Source organism: Heteronotia binoei, chromosome 10 (genome assembly GCF_032191835.1).
Source record: "Heteronotia binoei isolate CCM8104 ecotype False Entrance Well chromosome 10, APGP_CSIRO_Hbin_v1, whole genome shotgun sequence".
NCBI lineage: Eukaryota > Metazoa > Chordata > Lepidosauria > Squamata > Gekkonidae > Heteronotia > Heteronotia binoei.
The window spans coordinates 70,798,450-70,813,854 of record NC_083232.1 but is presented as its reverse complement, the minus strand read 5'-3'; the positions used below and the strand labels follow the sequence as shown (position 1 = coordinate 70,813,854).

Here is a 15,405-nt window from a genome sequence, read left to right as displayed (position 1 = left end):
AACTCTCTCCCCTCCATTGGTTTCAATGGAGCACCTATTTTGGGGGCTCACAGCTGAGGGGGTGGTGAAAGATTTGACACACTGGCAGGCTGTTGGAGTGCCTTACCTAACTGGTCTGTTTTCAGCCTCTTGCTACAGAATAAACCTTTCTTCAGCTAGTGTCATAAACCTTGGCTAGTGAAGCCACCTTTTCATACAGCTTTCATGTTGGGTGATCAACAGGATGTGTAAAAGCATTTAAGAATGTGATGAATTTCCTTATGGTGGCTGTTCCCCTCTGTAAGATTCACATGCTCTCTAGTCTGTCAGGCTCACTGGCTCTCTTTCTGGCTAACAATAATCAGTCTCCAGTAAGTGAACACGCTGGGAAAATGAATGGGTCTGCAGCCCAGACAAGCTTGTGCTAACAGTTAATCTGTTAGTCTCGAAGATGCTACAGCCCCCCCCCCTTGTGTGTGTGTGTGTTTAAAAAGCAAGGGGATCAGTATTGACTTAAGTCTTTCTTAGCTCAAAGCCTTCTGAATTGACTCTGATACACATTTTACACTCCAGCTTTCCCCCTCTCCAGTCCTGCCTCCTCTCCGGATTCCTTAGTCCCCAAGCCATTACCCTTGACATTCATATCCCTTACAAACACCCCCAGCCAACTGTGAACATCTTGCCTTCAGGAGGCATTCTCAGTGTTCTGTAGGGTGCCAGTGCTAAAAGCTTTAAAGATAACACTGGTTTTTATCATGGCTGGTAATACGTTATGCCTCTGCAGTTGTGCAGTACTCTGGTGTTAAGCGCTCTCTTTAATCAAAGCATTTAGTTGAATTCACCTGCAGAGCACATAGTCCAGCACCTGCTTTTCTGTCACCAAATGATTCTAATATGCTAGACTGTATCACTCAGATGAAAATGCTTTTTGAGTTGAGAAGATAGTTTAGAGTTCTGTGCATACAGCTTTTACATATGTAGCTCTATGTAAAAGGCTGCTTTAAACTTCACAGTACCATGTTCGCTGCGGAGGTAGTATTGTAGGGCAGAGAGTGTTGCTGTGTGGCCAGTGTGGTGTATTTGACATGCCCTTTTTATGTTGTCATTTCTCTCCTTCCTTTCTGTTCTGCTGCAGGTCTCAGAAAACTATAAAAAGGCAGTGGGCAATGCAAAAACATTTGTAATACCTGTAGTGCAAAACAAGAGTAGATAAATAATAGCATATGCTGCCAGATTTCAATCCTGTCTGAAAACTTATGGAAATAAAAATTACCTTCATGGGTCAAAGAATCTGTCTGGGGAGAAAGTGATTGTGATGCCCCCACAGAAAAGGTCCTGCCATCACGCAGCCTCCAATTTCATTTTCTACAAGTGAGAAAAGCCATTCCCAAGTTACTCTGGGAAAGGCTGTTTGAAATTTGCAGTGACCAAACTCAATTCTCTTGAATTGTGCCTAGAACATTACTGGTTTATCGGCTCAGTTTGCATTGATCATTCTTACTTAGTATGTGATTCACTTGTGTGTTAACTGCAGAAGTAAAGTGTGTGGAATTCTGATGTATAAATACTCTGGATCTTTTTCAGGGATTTATTTTTGTTGGTTCTTGTTCAAGTACAGCTTGTTTCAGTCACATACAAAAATCTTGATTTGATATAACTAAAACAGTGCAGGAAAAAAAGTGTGGAATGTTTTGTTGCTGATGTCTGGAGTGCATAAAAAGCCCAGCTCCAGTGGCATTGATACCCTCTTAGTTCGTTGCTTGGCAACCATTAAGCCACTGTGCACCTTGGCAGATGTACATTTATAGAAAACATTTTTCCCAGTAGACTTGAAATGGTTTAAATTAATGACTTTAAGTTCTTTCTGAAATCCTAAAGATGCCGAGTCTTATAATTGAGCACTGATGTATTTCTGGCTTAATCAGTGCAGTGTTTTGTGCTCTTCTCATGCAACCAAGGCTCTTTTTCACTTAAAAAAGTATAGAGATGCATGTTTTAATGACATTTTTTAAAAAAGAAAATCACATTTGCAGTGAGTGAGCTCTGTGTTCCATAAAGGACTTGTGAGCTCATCTTGTGAGGTGTAACAGTAAATTAGAGCTTGGAGACAGCAAGCAGTGTATGTTCCTTGCTAAAAAAACATGGTTTTTAATTTGGCCTATGTTTTTGACTCCTGGCTGGACACCTGAAGCCAGGCTGAGCATAATGAAAATATCAAGAGCGCTCGCATTGTCTTTCACCGGCCCGATGGCCCTGTTTCCTTTAATTCTCATCATTGCCACTGGGGGTGAGATCTCTCATCTGCCTGTACTTATGGAAGTTCCACCTGAGCCCATCAAATTGGAAATGCACCTTTAGAAAGGCAGTGCTTTGTTATGGAGTGCCTCCGGCTGCTGTAACCTAATTTGACAGGAAGCCGTGGCGCAAGCCGATGTTGCCTTTCCCCAGGGTGTAATTGGTGCAAGCGGGTTATGTTTTTATTTTTAAAACCTCAAAGGTCTGCTGTGTTGTTAAGACAAAGAAATGTAATGTGCAAGGTTGTTCTTTTAATGTAAGCAGCAGATCAGAAAACCTTGCATCCGAGGCACATGACTCACCTTATCCAAATTCTCCACTCTAGCAGGCTGCCTGATAACCCTGTCACCCTTTTTAGAGCAAAGAAGGCTGGCGGAAGCAATTGAACATTTCTGTCTCCGTAGCCCCTTCATATCAGAACACTTATTTTATTGCTGTTGTGAGGTTTGGGGGGAGGGGGATCTAGACTTGCAGAGTTGGAAAGAAGTACACCTTCCGGCTTTGCAAGTGCCTCGTGTCCTGCTGTACTACTTCCAGATACAGCCCGCAGCTTCTCCAAGCTGCTTGAAGTGAGCTGTGACTTCGCTCTCTTCCTAAGCATCCTGCTTGCTACCTGCTCAGGCAATTCTTGCTGATTAGTGTCTGCTGAATTGCTCATACCAACAGCTATGCTGACAGCAGGACACAACATTGCATGTGTTTTTAGTTTTTCTAGGTGTCGGCAGGCATTAGTTTTCCAGACAAAAACTGTACAGGCTTTATTATAGGCTCCTCAAAGGGGTTCTTAACTTGAAGAAAGGGCTGAAGCAAAGCCCTGTTTTGCGTGCTCTGCCAAAGGTGGTGGGGTGGATCATCATCCTTTCTGTAACGGTAGCCTCCTCTTTTAGGCATTTGTTACTTACAGAAACCTGCCTGGTGAGCTGTCTTCTAGAAGTTTTAGTTGCAGGGCCATCCTTGAAACACTTCTCTGGGAGTAAGCCCCACAGAACAGAGTTCAGTAGGCTTCTGAGTACATCTGCTGGCTTAAGATCCTTTTTATTCTGGCAAGTGCTTAGGCTGGATGGTCTGTGTGCTCCAAAGTCTGAATTAGCATTCACGGGACTATCAGAATATTCTGACTTGTATTTCCTTTTCTTCTTTATTTTCCTCCATAAACACTAGTTCATATGTGGTGTATTCAGTCAGCTGCAATCAGAAACTGCTTTAGCAAAAGCTCTGAAGTTACACTCACCCATTGACATGTCCAGCAAACAATTCTTAGGTCTTAAGCAAGTCTATATCCTACTCAGGGCTACTCAGTGAGGCTTCCTCCCAGAAAAGCATTCTCAGGTTGCCCATGTTGTTCGTTCAGTTGCATGGGCAGAATGGGTCACATAAAGCATAGGAAGTTCCTGACTTCTGCCAAATGCGGAGGATAGAAATGCTTGGGTCTTTCTTCAGGTAGAGAGATACAAGGTATTCTGCCTGCTTTTATGAAGCCCCCCCCCCACAAGAGACTGAGTGCTCTGGGACTCCAGACGCATTTGTTGAAGTTAATTTCACTGGAATACAATACTTTTGGATACTGATGAATCGCTAAATTTGGTTTTTAAACCCATAATGAAAGTTGTATGATAAGGTCTGGCAATGTGGTCGCTTGTCAGCCAGCATCCCCTACTCTTCTCCTTCGCTCTTCCCTTCCTCCGAAGTGTGGAAAATAACCACCTTGGCATGGTCCCCAAGTGTTCGAGAAGCCTCATGCGCTTCTCTGTTAGAAAAAGGCTTTCCTCTTTTAACAGAGTTTGAGCTCTGCGTAGTATGTTTCTCAGATAACATAAAGTGGACTGAAGGTAGAAATAAAATGGTCAAAACCAAATTGGAGGAGATGGAATTTCAGGAGACAGAAACCACTGAGCCACTCGTGGGAAGGGCGGGATATAAATTCTAAATAAATAAATAAATAAAACAATTTAGAAATCTCACCCGATCCCCTAAAATCTCATCCTCCAATACTCTTTAAATGGAAGCGTGCTCATTTCTCCCACTCTCTGCTCCTTTTCCTTTCTCTGTGCCTCAGTAGCTCTCAACATCCGTCTGGAACATTTCCAGACCTCATTAGACTGGATTTTTCTTCTCAGTTAATTTACAAATCCCTAGTTTTCTGATGTCCCAAAGCAGGAAGAGAGCCCTGCCTTGTCTGTGGGTGGCCCAGTTTGACCGCTTCTTGCATGCACAAAGTTTACTATTTGATACAGTGACATTTAGAACCAAAGACAACAAATGCTCGTGCAGTCCATTAAACACTGCTTGCTTCCTGGCTCCTGATGATGCTAAATGCTGACAGAGCACCATTTCAATTCTCCTCCTGGTGGTATTTGGGAGTTACAATTTCCAGAAAGCTGAGCTGACTTTTCATATAACATAGATTCATAAAATCTATGTTATACCCAACATAATTAGTCTGGGAAGAAGGCAAAGAGAGCAGTTGTTGTGCTGGAGTCTAGCTGTGAAGGGCTGAAATGTAGCACGGTCAATAGGTTGCGCACTTGTGCCCACACCAGGTTCTTATTCTATCTCTTCTGAGTGCTTCTGTTCAAAACAGCTGGTAGGATTGGGCAGTTAGAAACTCAGAGTCCAAAAGAGCCAACATAGTTACCCTTCTCTCATACAGTGTATGTGGAAAAAGGAAGAGGAGCTTTTTCTGTCCTGGCTTCCAACCTGGTGGAACTCTCTTCAAACAACATCTGTGCCCTGTGGGACCTAATGGGGCCTGTAAGACAGAGGTGTTCTGCCAGGTATTTGGTTGAGGATAGTGATGGTGTTCGACTGTCACTCCTGTTTCTCTCTACACAGCCCTGCAAGGCAGTAGTATAATCAGAATTATAGGCATCATCTAACTAGGCCAATTATTGCATTTTTAGTTTTTAACTGCAGATTTAATATATGAATGCTTTTTATTGTTGTACACCCTGGGACCTGTTTTACAGGGAGGATGGTCTAGAAATCTAATGGGATAAATAAATAAACTGCCTCAGGTGGGAATACATTTCAACAAAAGTTGGTTATTCTAAGAGCAGGACTTGCAAAGTTTTGTTTGTTTCTTAAAGGTTTTTTTTTTACTTTTCCCAGGGAAACAGTATGGGATGGCAAATTTTCAGTAAGAGCCTGATGGGAAAGGTTTAAAAGAGAGCCAGCATGGTGTTGTGGTTAAGAGTGGCAGACTCCTCCCCATTCCTCCACGTGAAGCCTGCTGGGTGACCTTGGGCTAGTCGCAGTTCTCAGAACCCTCTCAACCCCACCTATCTCATAAGGTGTCTGTTGTGGAGAGAGGAAGGGACAGGCAATTGAAAGCTGCTTTGAGATTCCTTCAAAAGCAGGGTATAAAAACCAACTTGTAAAATGCTTCTTCTTAAAAGGCTTTTGTCTCTCACTCTAATAATAATAATAATAATAATAAATTTATTCTTATATCCCGCCCTCCCCCGCCAAAGGCGGGCTCAGGGCAGCTCACAAGCATGGAAATCCATGGTTCAATAAAACAATATAATACAACAGCAATTTTAAATCAATAACATAATAAATAAGTTAGTTAAAATAGATAAAAGGTGCTACATTACTATGGGTCATAATATCCACAAGATGGCTGGATGGCTACACATCAATTTCATCAGTTTAGCCAGGTTCTGTTTCGAAAGCCAGCTGAAAAAGAAATGTTTTACAAGCCCTGCGGAATTGATTCAAGTCCCGCAGGGCTCGCACCATCTCTGGTAGATGATTCCACCATCGAGGGGCCATTGCGGAGAAGGCTTGCTCCCTGGTTGCCTTTAATCGAGCCTCTCTTGGCCCAGGGATTATTAGGAGATTTTGCGAGCTAGATCTCAGTGCTCTCTGGGGAACAACTCTAATCTTGCATTCTAAATTGTAGCCCTAGCTGCATTCTTTTTATTTTAAAAAAGTTGACTTCAGGCTACAATTCAGTGGACATTTAACTTGGGCAGTAAATCCAGCAGTATTTACCTCTGAAGAAGCGTTTTTGGGATTAGGTAGGAAATACTTTAAAAGATGTCTAGTTCATTCTGTGCCTTAGACTCACCTTTAAAGATGTTTGATTCAAATTAGGTGCCTTAATATACAAAAAACACCCTCAGGGGTTGTTATCAAGTGTTGGATGGCTTCAGCATCACACAGTTCAGCTTGGTTTGAAGAATTTGGACAAAGATAATGTACCTTTGCTACATTTGGATATTTCACCATTGTTGACTGCTCTTTACCCATAGCTTCCTAATTTCTGTGTTTCAGGAGAAATCACTATACCTTTCCGGTGAACTATTCAGTAAACAGGCAAACAAGGGCTGATAAAATGTTTGTAGCTTACGTTTTGTTGATTAAGAGGAATTCAAAAATTAAAGCAAAAAGTACTCCAAGTGACCTCAGTTGGTTTCGCTGTAACTTTGTGCTTGGCGATTTTGCTATCCTTTTATATATATATATATATATATATATATATATATATATATATATATATATATATATATATATATCACTCCCCCTTGTGCTCTTGTGTTCTAGGTCAAGGATTCAAATCTGTATCCTTACCAAGAGGACTGTAAGAACCTGCCATTCCCCACATATTTTGCTGATGGAGACGAAGAGCTGTCTGATGAGCTGTACGATGAAGAGCTTTTCCAGTTCACCGAGCCCTCCATTGTGTTCACTTAGCAGCTGACATCTTGAGGAACAGGCAGCCTTCCCATCATAACTGTCAGCCTGAAAGTGCAAAACAGGAAGTCCTTCAGAAAGCACCCTCTGACAGCAACAGCCTGTGCACTCACCTTTGGACAACCTGCTGTTTTGGTCAAACACTTTCCATACAACAGTTGATTCTGCAGTTGGTTTATGTATTGTATGAACTGGAATGCCAATGAATGAGGAGAGGCCAAAGAATGATGGAGCAAAGGAAGGACAATTATGCTAGTTGTCTCCTGTTAAAATTAACTCCCTTTCCCCAGTACTGTCCAAAATTATTGGTTTTGGCATATCTGTTGTAGAACCACTTGCCTCAAAAAAATTTTTTAAAGAAAACAAAGTGGTGTCTTCTAATAATATTAACAAATATATTGTTTTCCTAAAAAAAATTAAAATTAAGTTAACTTGATAAGCAAAAGTATCAAGCATTTTTGCAATGCACAAGATGCAGAGGAACATCCTACTGGAATGTCAGTGGGGAAAAAATCATTTGGAGTGGGGGGCAGGGTTCGAAGGTCTGTTTTGAGGGAACCTTTTCTGAATTGATTTCTAAGCTAAGGAACTTCTGCTTGGCTGCCACAGAGCCCACCCCCCACCCCCAGCATTGCACAGGATTCCAGAGCATCTTTCTGACATGCCTACTGAAGGATATGGACTAGGCCTTTTGGGGGCCTTACTGCTGCCCAGCATTAACTCAGTTCCTGCTAACTTGTTCAAGACATCCTCACGGTTGTCTGCTGCAGGGTAAGACCAGCGGTGGGGAGGGGGGGGTGTAGAGAAGTTTGCTACTACTCTTAAAAATGGGCAATCCCCTGATAAGCTTCCAAAGAACTTTAGGATAGGGAAGGGCATGATCCAGCACACAAAGTAAAATGCGTGCCAAATTTGTGCCAGTCTGCGGTCCAGGAAGTGATGTTCAGGGAAACACATGCTCCATGGACATTCCCTGAACTTCCAGGGCAGTCCAGGAAATGTAAACATCTCCCAGAAAACCCAGCATCAACACCAGCAAACAGCCAGGCATTGGCAGGAGTTAAGTTCTCTCCAGCCTGGGAACGCCCATTGCAGCCCTCCAAAGCTTGACAGGCATTGCTGGGTGTCTATTTGAGAACTCTCATTTAGTTCTGTGGGATATGAAAACTCTAAGGAGTGGGCACGGCCCTGTGTTCCTTTGTTGGGGGTTTGCAGTGAGTAGGAGAGGATCAATTGTTATATTTGCAAATTTGTGATTAATTGCATGTAGAAGTTGATCAGATTCAGCTTTTCTAGGGAGGGCAGAGGATTGTTTTGCTCTTAGTTCTGTGTGTGCCATGGCACCCAACCTTCCTGCTTACATTGAACTGTAAGGCTTCACTTGTGGGTTCCTCTGAAGGGGACCTGGATTTCTACCCACATACCCTCCATTTGTTATCAACTTTCTGGGCTGTGTGTGGTGTGTTCGCTGGGCCAGGGCTCTGTTTCCCACTCTCAACTTGGGGCTTTGCTTTACCTCTCTCTCTGTTGGGGGCTTTGGCTGTTGGTCAGGGCTCTGACTCCACAGCCTTTCCACTCATGCTGGGCATTGGGGCATAGCTGGTGGGCATCTTTTCTGAGGACTCACACATTTACACCACCCCTCTTTTTGGATCTCCTGGCTCTCTCTCCACTGGGGTCTTTGGGTGTTTGTGAGTCAGGGCTCTGGTTCCACAGCCTCTCCCCCAAGTCCAATCTGCACATAACTTTGAGGTCATGTAGGGGGGCATCCTGGGGAGGTCTGTTGCAAAATTGACGCCTCTACCTCACACGGTTCATTCTATACGCTCCTGAACCTACACCTGACTTCTCTCCCAAAAGCACTTTCCTGGGGGTACATTCTTTAGGGAGGCATCTCGGGGTGGCCCACTGTGAAGTGGATGCCCTTAGCTTGCACAGGCTTGTTCTGTATACTCCAGAACCTTCACCTGATGTCTCCCCCAAAAGCATTTTCCTTGGGCACCTTCGAGGGGAGGGAGCTGTAACTTGGACCCCCCCCCAATCCAAACTTCACATAACTTGGAGGGCATGCAGGGGGACATCCTGAGGAGGCCCACTGTGAGTTTGATGCCCTTAGTTCACACAGGGTGTGTTCTATACACTCTAGAACCTGCGCCTGACATCTCCCCAAAAAGCACTTTATTGGGGGCAGGGGATGTAACTTGGACTCCCTTACATCTTCACCAAACTTGGTTAGCAGGTAGAGAAGAGTCAGCTGGAGATCCCTTGCAAGTTTGGAGTCCCTAGCACTGCAGGGTGGGGGATCTTCTGACACACCCTAAACTTCCTGGACCAGTTTTGTTCATATGAGGTCAATTGGGCTGCCACAGACTCTGAACCACCTTTTTACAGACGGTTCTCATCCCCACTTCATGGTCCCCCAGATCACAGCTAATATTTATTAAAATGTATTTTTTAAATTTTTTTAGGAAGTTTGTTTTATTTATGTTCTTTCTGCTGCTTCTTAAAACTTATAAAATGGAGGAGCATTAATCTTCCCAAATGGACCTTTTCTCAAGTATAATTATCAAATGATTGCTCGTAGTCAGGGCCCACAAATGCTCTATAGGTCAAGAAACCTGTTCACATTCCATGTTGGAAAAGTCCCATTTCTCACTGGGGTGGTTTGTCTGCAATTTTTGTCCCAGGCGGTCTGACAGCCAGTGAGAGAAGCCACTTCCTTGCAGAATGGTCAGTTTTTCTCACCACCCATCAGAGACTGTGAAGGAGAACCTGCAGAGAAGGGGCCCACATGTATGCCCTTCACTTTGCCTAATAATTACAAGAATTTTTTAAAAAGCAAAGTATATCTGGTAACTGGATAAAATAAGTTGATAGTAAACAGTGTCTTTTAAATCTAGTTTTTTCCTAAATCTAATCCATGTTGTGTTTCTAAGGGGCTAACACAGCAATTAAGGACTTTCCTCTTTTAAGTTCCCTTAGTAACATTTTATGGTTCATCATAAAACTGCTTCAGCCGACACACCTGTCTAGTCTCTTAATTATTTTTCTTTAAGATTGCACCTCTGCGCCAGGAAGCGGTTGGCCTCCTCTGCCAATGCTTATCCCCAAATCTGTCACATTAATAAATGTCCAAGCTGTCTGCTTTGATCTGAGTAACGATCATGTCTTTTTGTCTGAAGTGTAACCCCATCACCAGCACTTACCCATTCTTATAAAAGCTAACGCTTTTAATAGGAGTTCCTGACTAATCGTTTCATATGAGCTGCTCTGGCTTATTAAAAATAATTGCTTATTTATAAACCTGATGAGGTTTTAATACAAAAACAATTCCATTTTAAATGCTGAACATTAAATACAAATGAAGTTTTGAAAATGTATATCTAACCTATTAATCTAGAATTAGGAAATGTTCCTCCACATTTGATTTCATTATGAAAAAATACTTGTGTTAAATTTATAAGACATTTGGTGGCCACATCCCTCATTTTGCAAGCCACACATACTTGATTTAGAAACTACTGTGAAACTATTGATTTTTCAATTGGAAAATATCACTTGTGTATATCCCAAAGAGGGCTGATTATTTTTTAAAAAAAAATCTTTGCCAGCCTGTAATAAAGTAAGACGTAATGGGATGAATGGTTTCACAGAACAATGAGCTGACAGTAGAGCATACTGTTCCAGATGAAGGTGGTATGACCAAAAATTGAAAAGCAGAAAAGCAAGATGTAAGGTGCAGAGGCATATAAGTTTTTGTGATGCACCTTTCTCATTCACACTAGTGCCTATTACCCTCCACAACCTCTCTCAGGTTCAGGGTTACAGGTAGGTTGGGCTGACCTACACCTCTTGCCTCTTTCAAAATCTATAGAGAGCCATGACCATTTCACCTCAGGTCTTCTGTTTCACTCACATAGATGTTGGCAGGCAGAGTAGCTGAGCTCTCTTTAATAATAGTGCCTCACTCAGATACTGGGCTTGGGAAACAATGTTCCATTCACATTCCACCATTTATACATCAAGTATATATAGACAGATTTTAGCTTGTGTATCTATGTGCTTCCCCTGAAAATTTTTTTGCTGCCACCAGCTGTTATACCCTCCATATTTCTGAGAATGCATTTTTTTAAGTTTTCATTCCATGCTTCAGTAAGTTTGTACTTTTACTCTGCTAGACAGCATCAGACATTCTAGCACTCCTCCAAAGCTTTGGCAGGTTGCCTTTGAACGTCTGGTGAGCCAGCCGTCTCTGACTGATTACATCTGGGCTTCCCTGGAAGATCTCAAAGCAAGTGTGTGCTGTTCAGCATTACCAGGGCTTTTATTGTCAGGCAAAATCCTAGAAGCTGATAATGGTTTAATACAAAGACTATCTAAAAAGTCTAAATAGCCCCTCTCTGATTCCTTTGTTGTTATTGGCAGCCAGATCTCCACATTTTAATTACGTGTCACAAAAGGGATGGAAAGCCTTGGCAGGCTGCAGGCCCTTCTTCAGACTCTGAGAGGCCCCTTCCTGCCTCACTGCTTGCAGGTATTTTCTTCATTGCTGCTGCTTGAAATGGTTTTGGCAGCTTCATTTTCAAAATAACACTAAGGCACTGTAGAGATACTCTGCTATCTGCCAGGATAGAGAAAGGATGAGTCTGAAAAGCGGATCAGGGAAAGGAAGAGCCTGCCACACTATCCTGGCTGTTCAAGAAGATAAAGCCCTCTCCCAGTCCCAGCTTCAGTACTTGTTCTGAGTTACAGACCCAAGTTGAATGCAGAGTGATGGATAGGCCAGAGTTCACTCTTGACCTATGCATACAGTACTGTCAAGCTGCAAGGTTTCCAACTAAATGTCTTATGTGTATTTCTAGTTGTTTATTTTTATTTATTACAAGCGGGTGGAATTCTAGCAGGAGCTCCTATGCATATTAGGCCACGCACCCCTGATGTAGCCAATCCTCCAAGAGCTTACAAAAAAGAGCCTTGTAAGCTCTTGGAGGATTGGCTACATCAGGGGTGTGTGGCCTAATATGCAAAGGAGCTCCTGCTAGAATTCCATCCCTGATACCAGATTCACACACACACCAGCTTTCCCTTGTGTCTTAGGCAGCTTTCAGTTCCAATTAAAAACAAACCATAAAATACAGTGGAGGGGACTTTTCCCTCCTCCCAAAGAAAATGTCTGCAGTTTAAACCTCATTAAAAACTCTCACAAATAAGAGAGATTTATAGTGCCTCCAAAAAAACTTACGAAGACAGCACCCTCCTCACATCCACACAAGGAAGAGTCTAGCAAGTGTTAAGTGGACCGCCTTAAGGATGGAAGCAACTAGAAGACTGTGACAACAATTGTTAATCTGAACCTGAAGAATATCACCAACTTATTCTGAAGAGGGCCTATCAGAAGTTCACCCACTTGGGGAAGAAAGAACCCCACTGATATGGTCTTAGCAACTGAAAGGTGCTGTGAATGCTATCCAGAGCAGTGCACTAAAGAATCCTGCCATTCAGGGAAAGATGATTCTGCATCCTCCCTGGACTGGCAAATGGCCTATTCCTAATAAAGTAAAAAGCAAGGGGAAATTTCTGCACCAAGCAAAATGCTGAACAGGCAGTGGTGAAGCAATCTCATATATCTAGCTTTAAGGAAAATATGAATAATAAGTCACAATGTTCCTGAGAAAAGTGTTTGACTAACACTGGGTGAAATTAACAAAAACTGAACTATTACTGCATCTGCGGTGCTTCTGACACTAAGGAGAAAAGCACATAAAGGGTCAAAGTAAGACAAAGTTAGAGAAGATGATTTCTTCATTTGGGGTCTCTCTGTTTTTATCTCTGCTCTCATTATGTTATTGAATTTTTTGTACTTCCTTATCTGTTGTGTCCTTCTTTCTCTATTCATTCTTTGGGCCCCAAAGCAACTATTAATTCCTCAGGATGTAGAAGGTTTAGCTTAGTCCAATTTAAATGAGTCTATTAATGAGATGTGCAGGAGGAAAGGAGAAATATTTGTTATTTGGCACTTACTTCAGTATCATCATTGCCTTTTTTTGGTCATTGTGTTTTTAATTTGATTGCTTTATCTGAAATACATCATTTCAGGTCTTCACTGTTTAGGTCTCATATTCTTTAAACTGGGTTTTTACAATTTTAGTAGTCTATTTGCTGTATATGCTTCATAGTGTTTAATATTCATTTAGCTCTTAACTGCTCTGTGCATCAATATACCACAATAATTCATTTCCATTAAATCATCAAGATTGCTCCCTGTACTCATAGTCCACTGTGGTGATGAAGGACCCAGATTACCATCAGTGGGGTAAATTCCCACCTGTTGGACAGATAGAAATATGTTGATTCCCCCCCCCCCCAAAAAAAAAGTGGATAATGTGCCAGAATTCAAATCTAAACAGACTGTATCTATTACCATAGTTTTTTGAATGCTGGTACACACCAATATGGCATACTGGCACCTTTTTGGTTTTGGGAGGTATGGCCTGTGAACCAGAGGTAGCAGTGGATAAAGCAGTAGGTTGGATAGAGGCACATCTGCCTACAACAGTCAATCTAATATCTTTGTTACACCTGTGGAGATGAAAGGGTCTGGGAAAAGAGAAGACATGCTATGCCAGAGTGATCGGCCCAGTCCTGGCAGACCCTGGTCTCAGGAGAGAAGCTAGGGAGGGAAAGTATCTTGGATGGCAGATGGTCCAGGGGTAGGGAGTAGCCAGTTGGGAGGTGGGGATAGGTTGCCATGTGGCTGGCGACAGGAGGCGTACACTGGGGACAGGCTGTGGATAGAGAGAGGTTGAAATGTCTCTTCTACCACCCCCACTGCCACAGGAGGTGGTGGCAGCTACAAGCATAGAAGGCTTCAAGAGGGGATTGGATAAACACATGAAGCAGAGGTCCACCGGTGGTTATTAGCGACAGAGTATAGAGGGAACTCTCTGTCTGGGACAGTGATGCTCTGAATTCTTAGTGCTTGGGGGGCAACAGTGGGAGGGCTTTTAGTGTCCTGGCTCCATTAGTGAACCTCCTTATGGGACCTGGGTTTTTTGGCCACGGTGTGACAGAGTGTTGGACTGGATGGGCCATTGGCCTGATCCAACATGACTTCTCTTATGTTCAACCACCTGCTTTCTTTGTGTTTCTGTTATCATGTCTGGGTTGTGTCTATTTACTGACATACACTTATTGCTTCTGAACTTCTCATCCTATGAACAGCAGTAAGTGGGGGAAATGTTTTCTGGCATGATCCCAATGAAGTTGTTACTAAGAATTTATGGTTGGTTGCTGTGGAAAACAAGATGTTGGACTCCACAGATCTTTTGTCTGATCCGGCAAAACAATCAGCAGGATCCAAACCAAGATCTCTAACATAATGTAACTTGGTCCAGAGCCACAACTAAATTTTGATGGATCAAACCTCTAAAGGGAGAAGAAATCTGGTGTAAATATGGCCTCACGTACTCTTCTCTCATTTTTTTTTCCTTAGGCAGCATGAATTAACTGCAAAATGATGAACAATATCAAATTCAGATCAAGGTTCAGGCAGTTGGCATTTCAACATGCTTATACAGCAATAAAGTGACCACATGTTGTAAAGGGAAATTGTGCTGATATATATTATTAATAAAGCTAGAAAGATCATGCTCACAAGCCCTTAGGTCAATGGGGGCAATCTAATTCTCCATTGTGCAGTGGGAGGGGGAAATAACTGCCACAGCATACTGATTTCAAACAATTTATTCAAGGATCCCGAGATACATAATGTGGCAGATTTTGAAATAAATCTCAAAACAACCAATGGCTTCTGAAAAGTTCTGTATGTTCCAGTATGTTTAGAACAGGCATGTCCAACTTCAAACAGGTCGTGATCAATTTTTTCTGGACAAAAGTGCTGGTGATCTACCACCATGAAAATTAAGTTTCAAATTAGTTTTGAATTAGATTTTAACCCACCAAAGTTGGGTTCCACCGCCCCCCCCCCCCATTTACAATGCACCTTCTGTCATTTACTGGTAAGCAAAATAAGCAAAAACAGAAATGAAGATGCAGAAAGAACTGCGAACAGTTTTTCTTAAATTTTATTGTTATAACTTTCTTTAACTGTTTTAACTTTTTTTAACTTTTACTGAGTAATTTGTGTTAAATGTAGGTCAAGCATTGATCCAGGCTGATCTTGCGCAATCTTTAAAACTTCACTCTTGCTAATTAGTGAGACGTCTGAACCTGCATTTCATCCACCAGCTTTTTGAAGTTGGGTGAATATTGCGTGAGGACCAGTCTCAGAGAATCCTGGAGATGTTCATCTGTCATGTTGGAATGCTCTTTGTCATTTTCAGATGGAAAAACGCAGATTCACACAAATAAGTTGAACCGAAACAGGAGTGTACAGCTTCACTGCATCTTCTCAAGCTGGGAAATTTGTCTCTA

At 42.3% G+C, this 15,405-nt stretch overlaps 1 protein-coding gene across 1 annotated transcript in view; it reads left to right on the top strand.

Annotated features, from left to right (window-relative positions):
- Positions 1–7,405, top strand: part of MRPL3 (mitochondrial ribosomal protein L3) — a 31,403-nt gene extending 23,998 nt beyond the window's left edge. Inside the window, exon 10 of the mRNA XM_060248877.1 lies at positions 6,823–7,405. Within this exon, the coding sequence (XP_060104860.1) occupies positions 6,823–6,972 (150 nt within the window). The 3' untranslated portion in view covers positions 6,973–7,405. The remainder of the gene's footprint in view (positions 1–6,822) is intronic.
- The last annotated feature ends 8,000 nt before the right edge of the window (positions 7,406–15,405 follow it).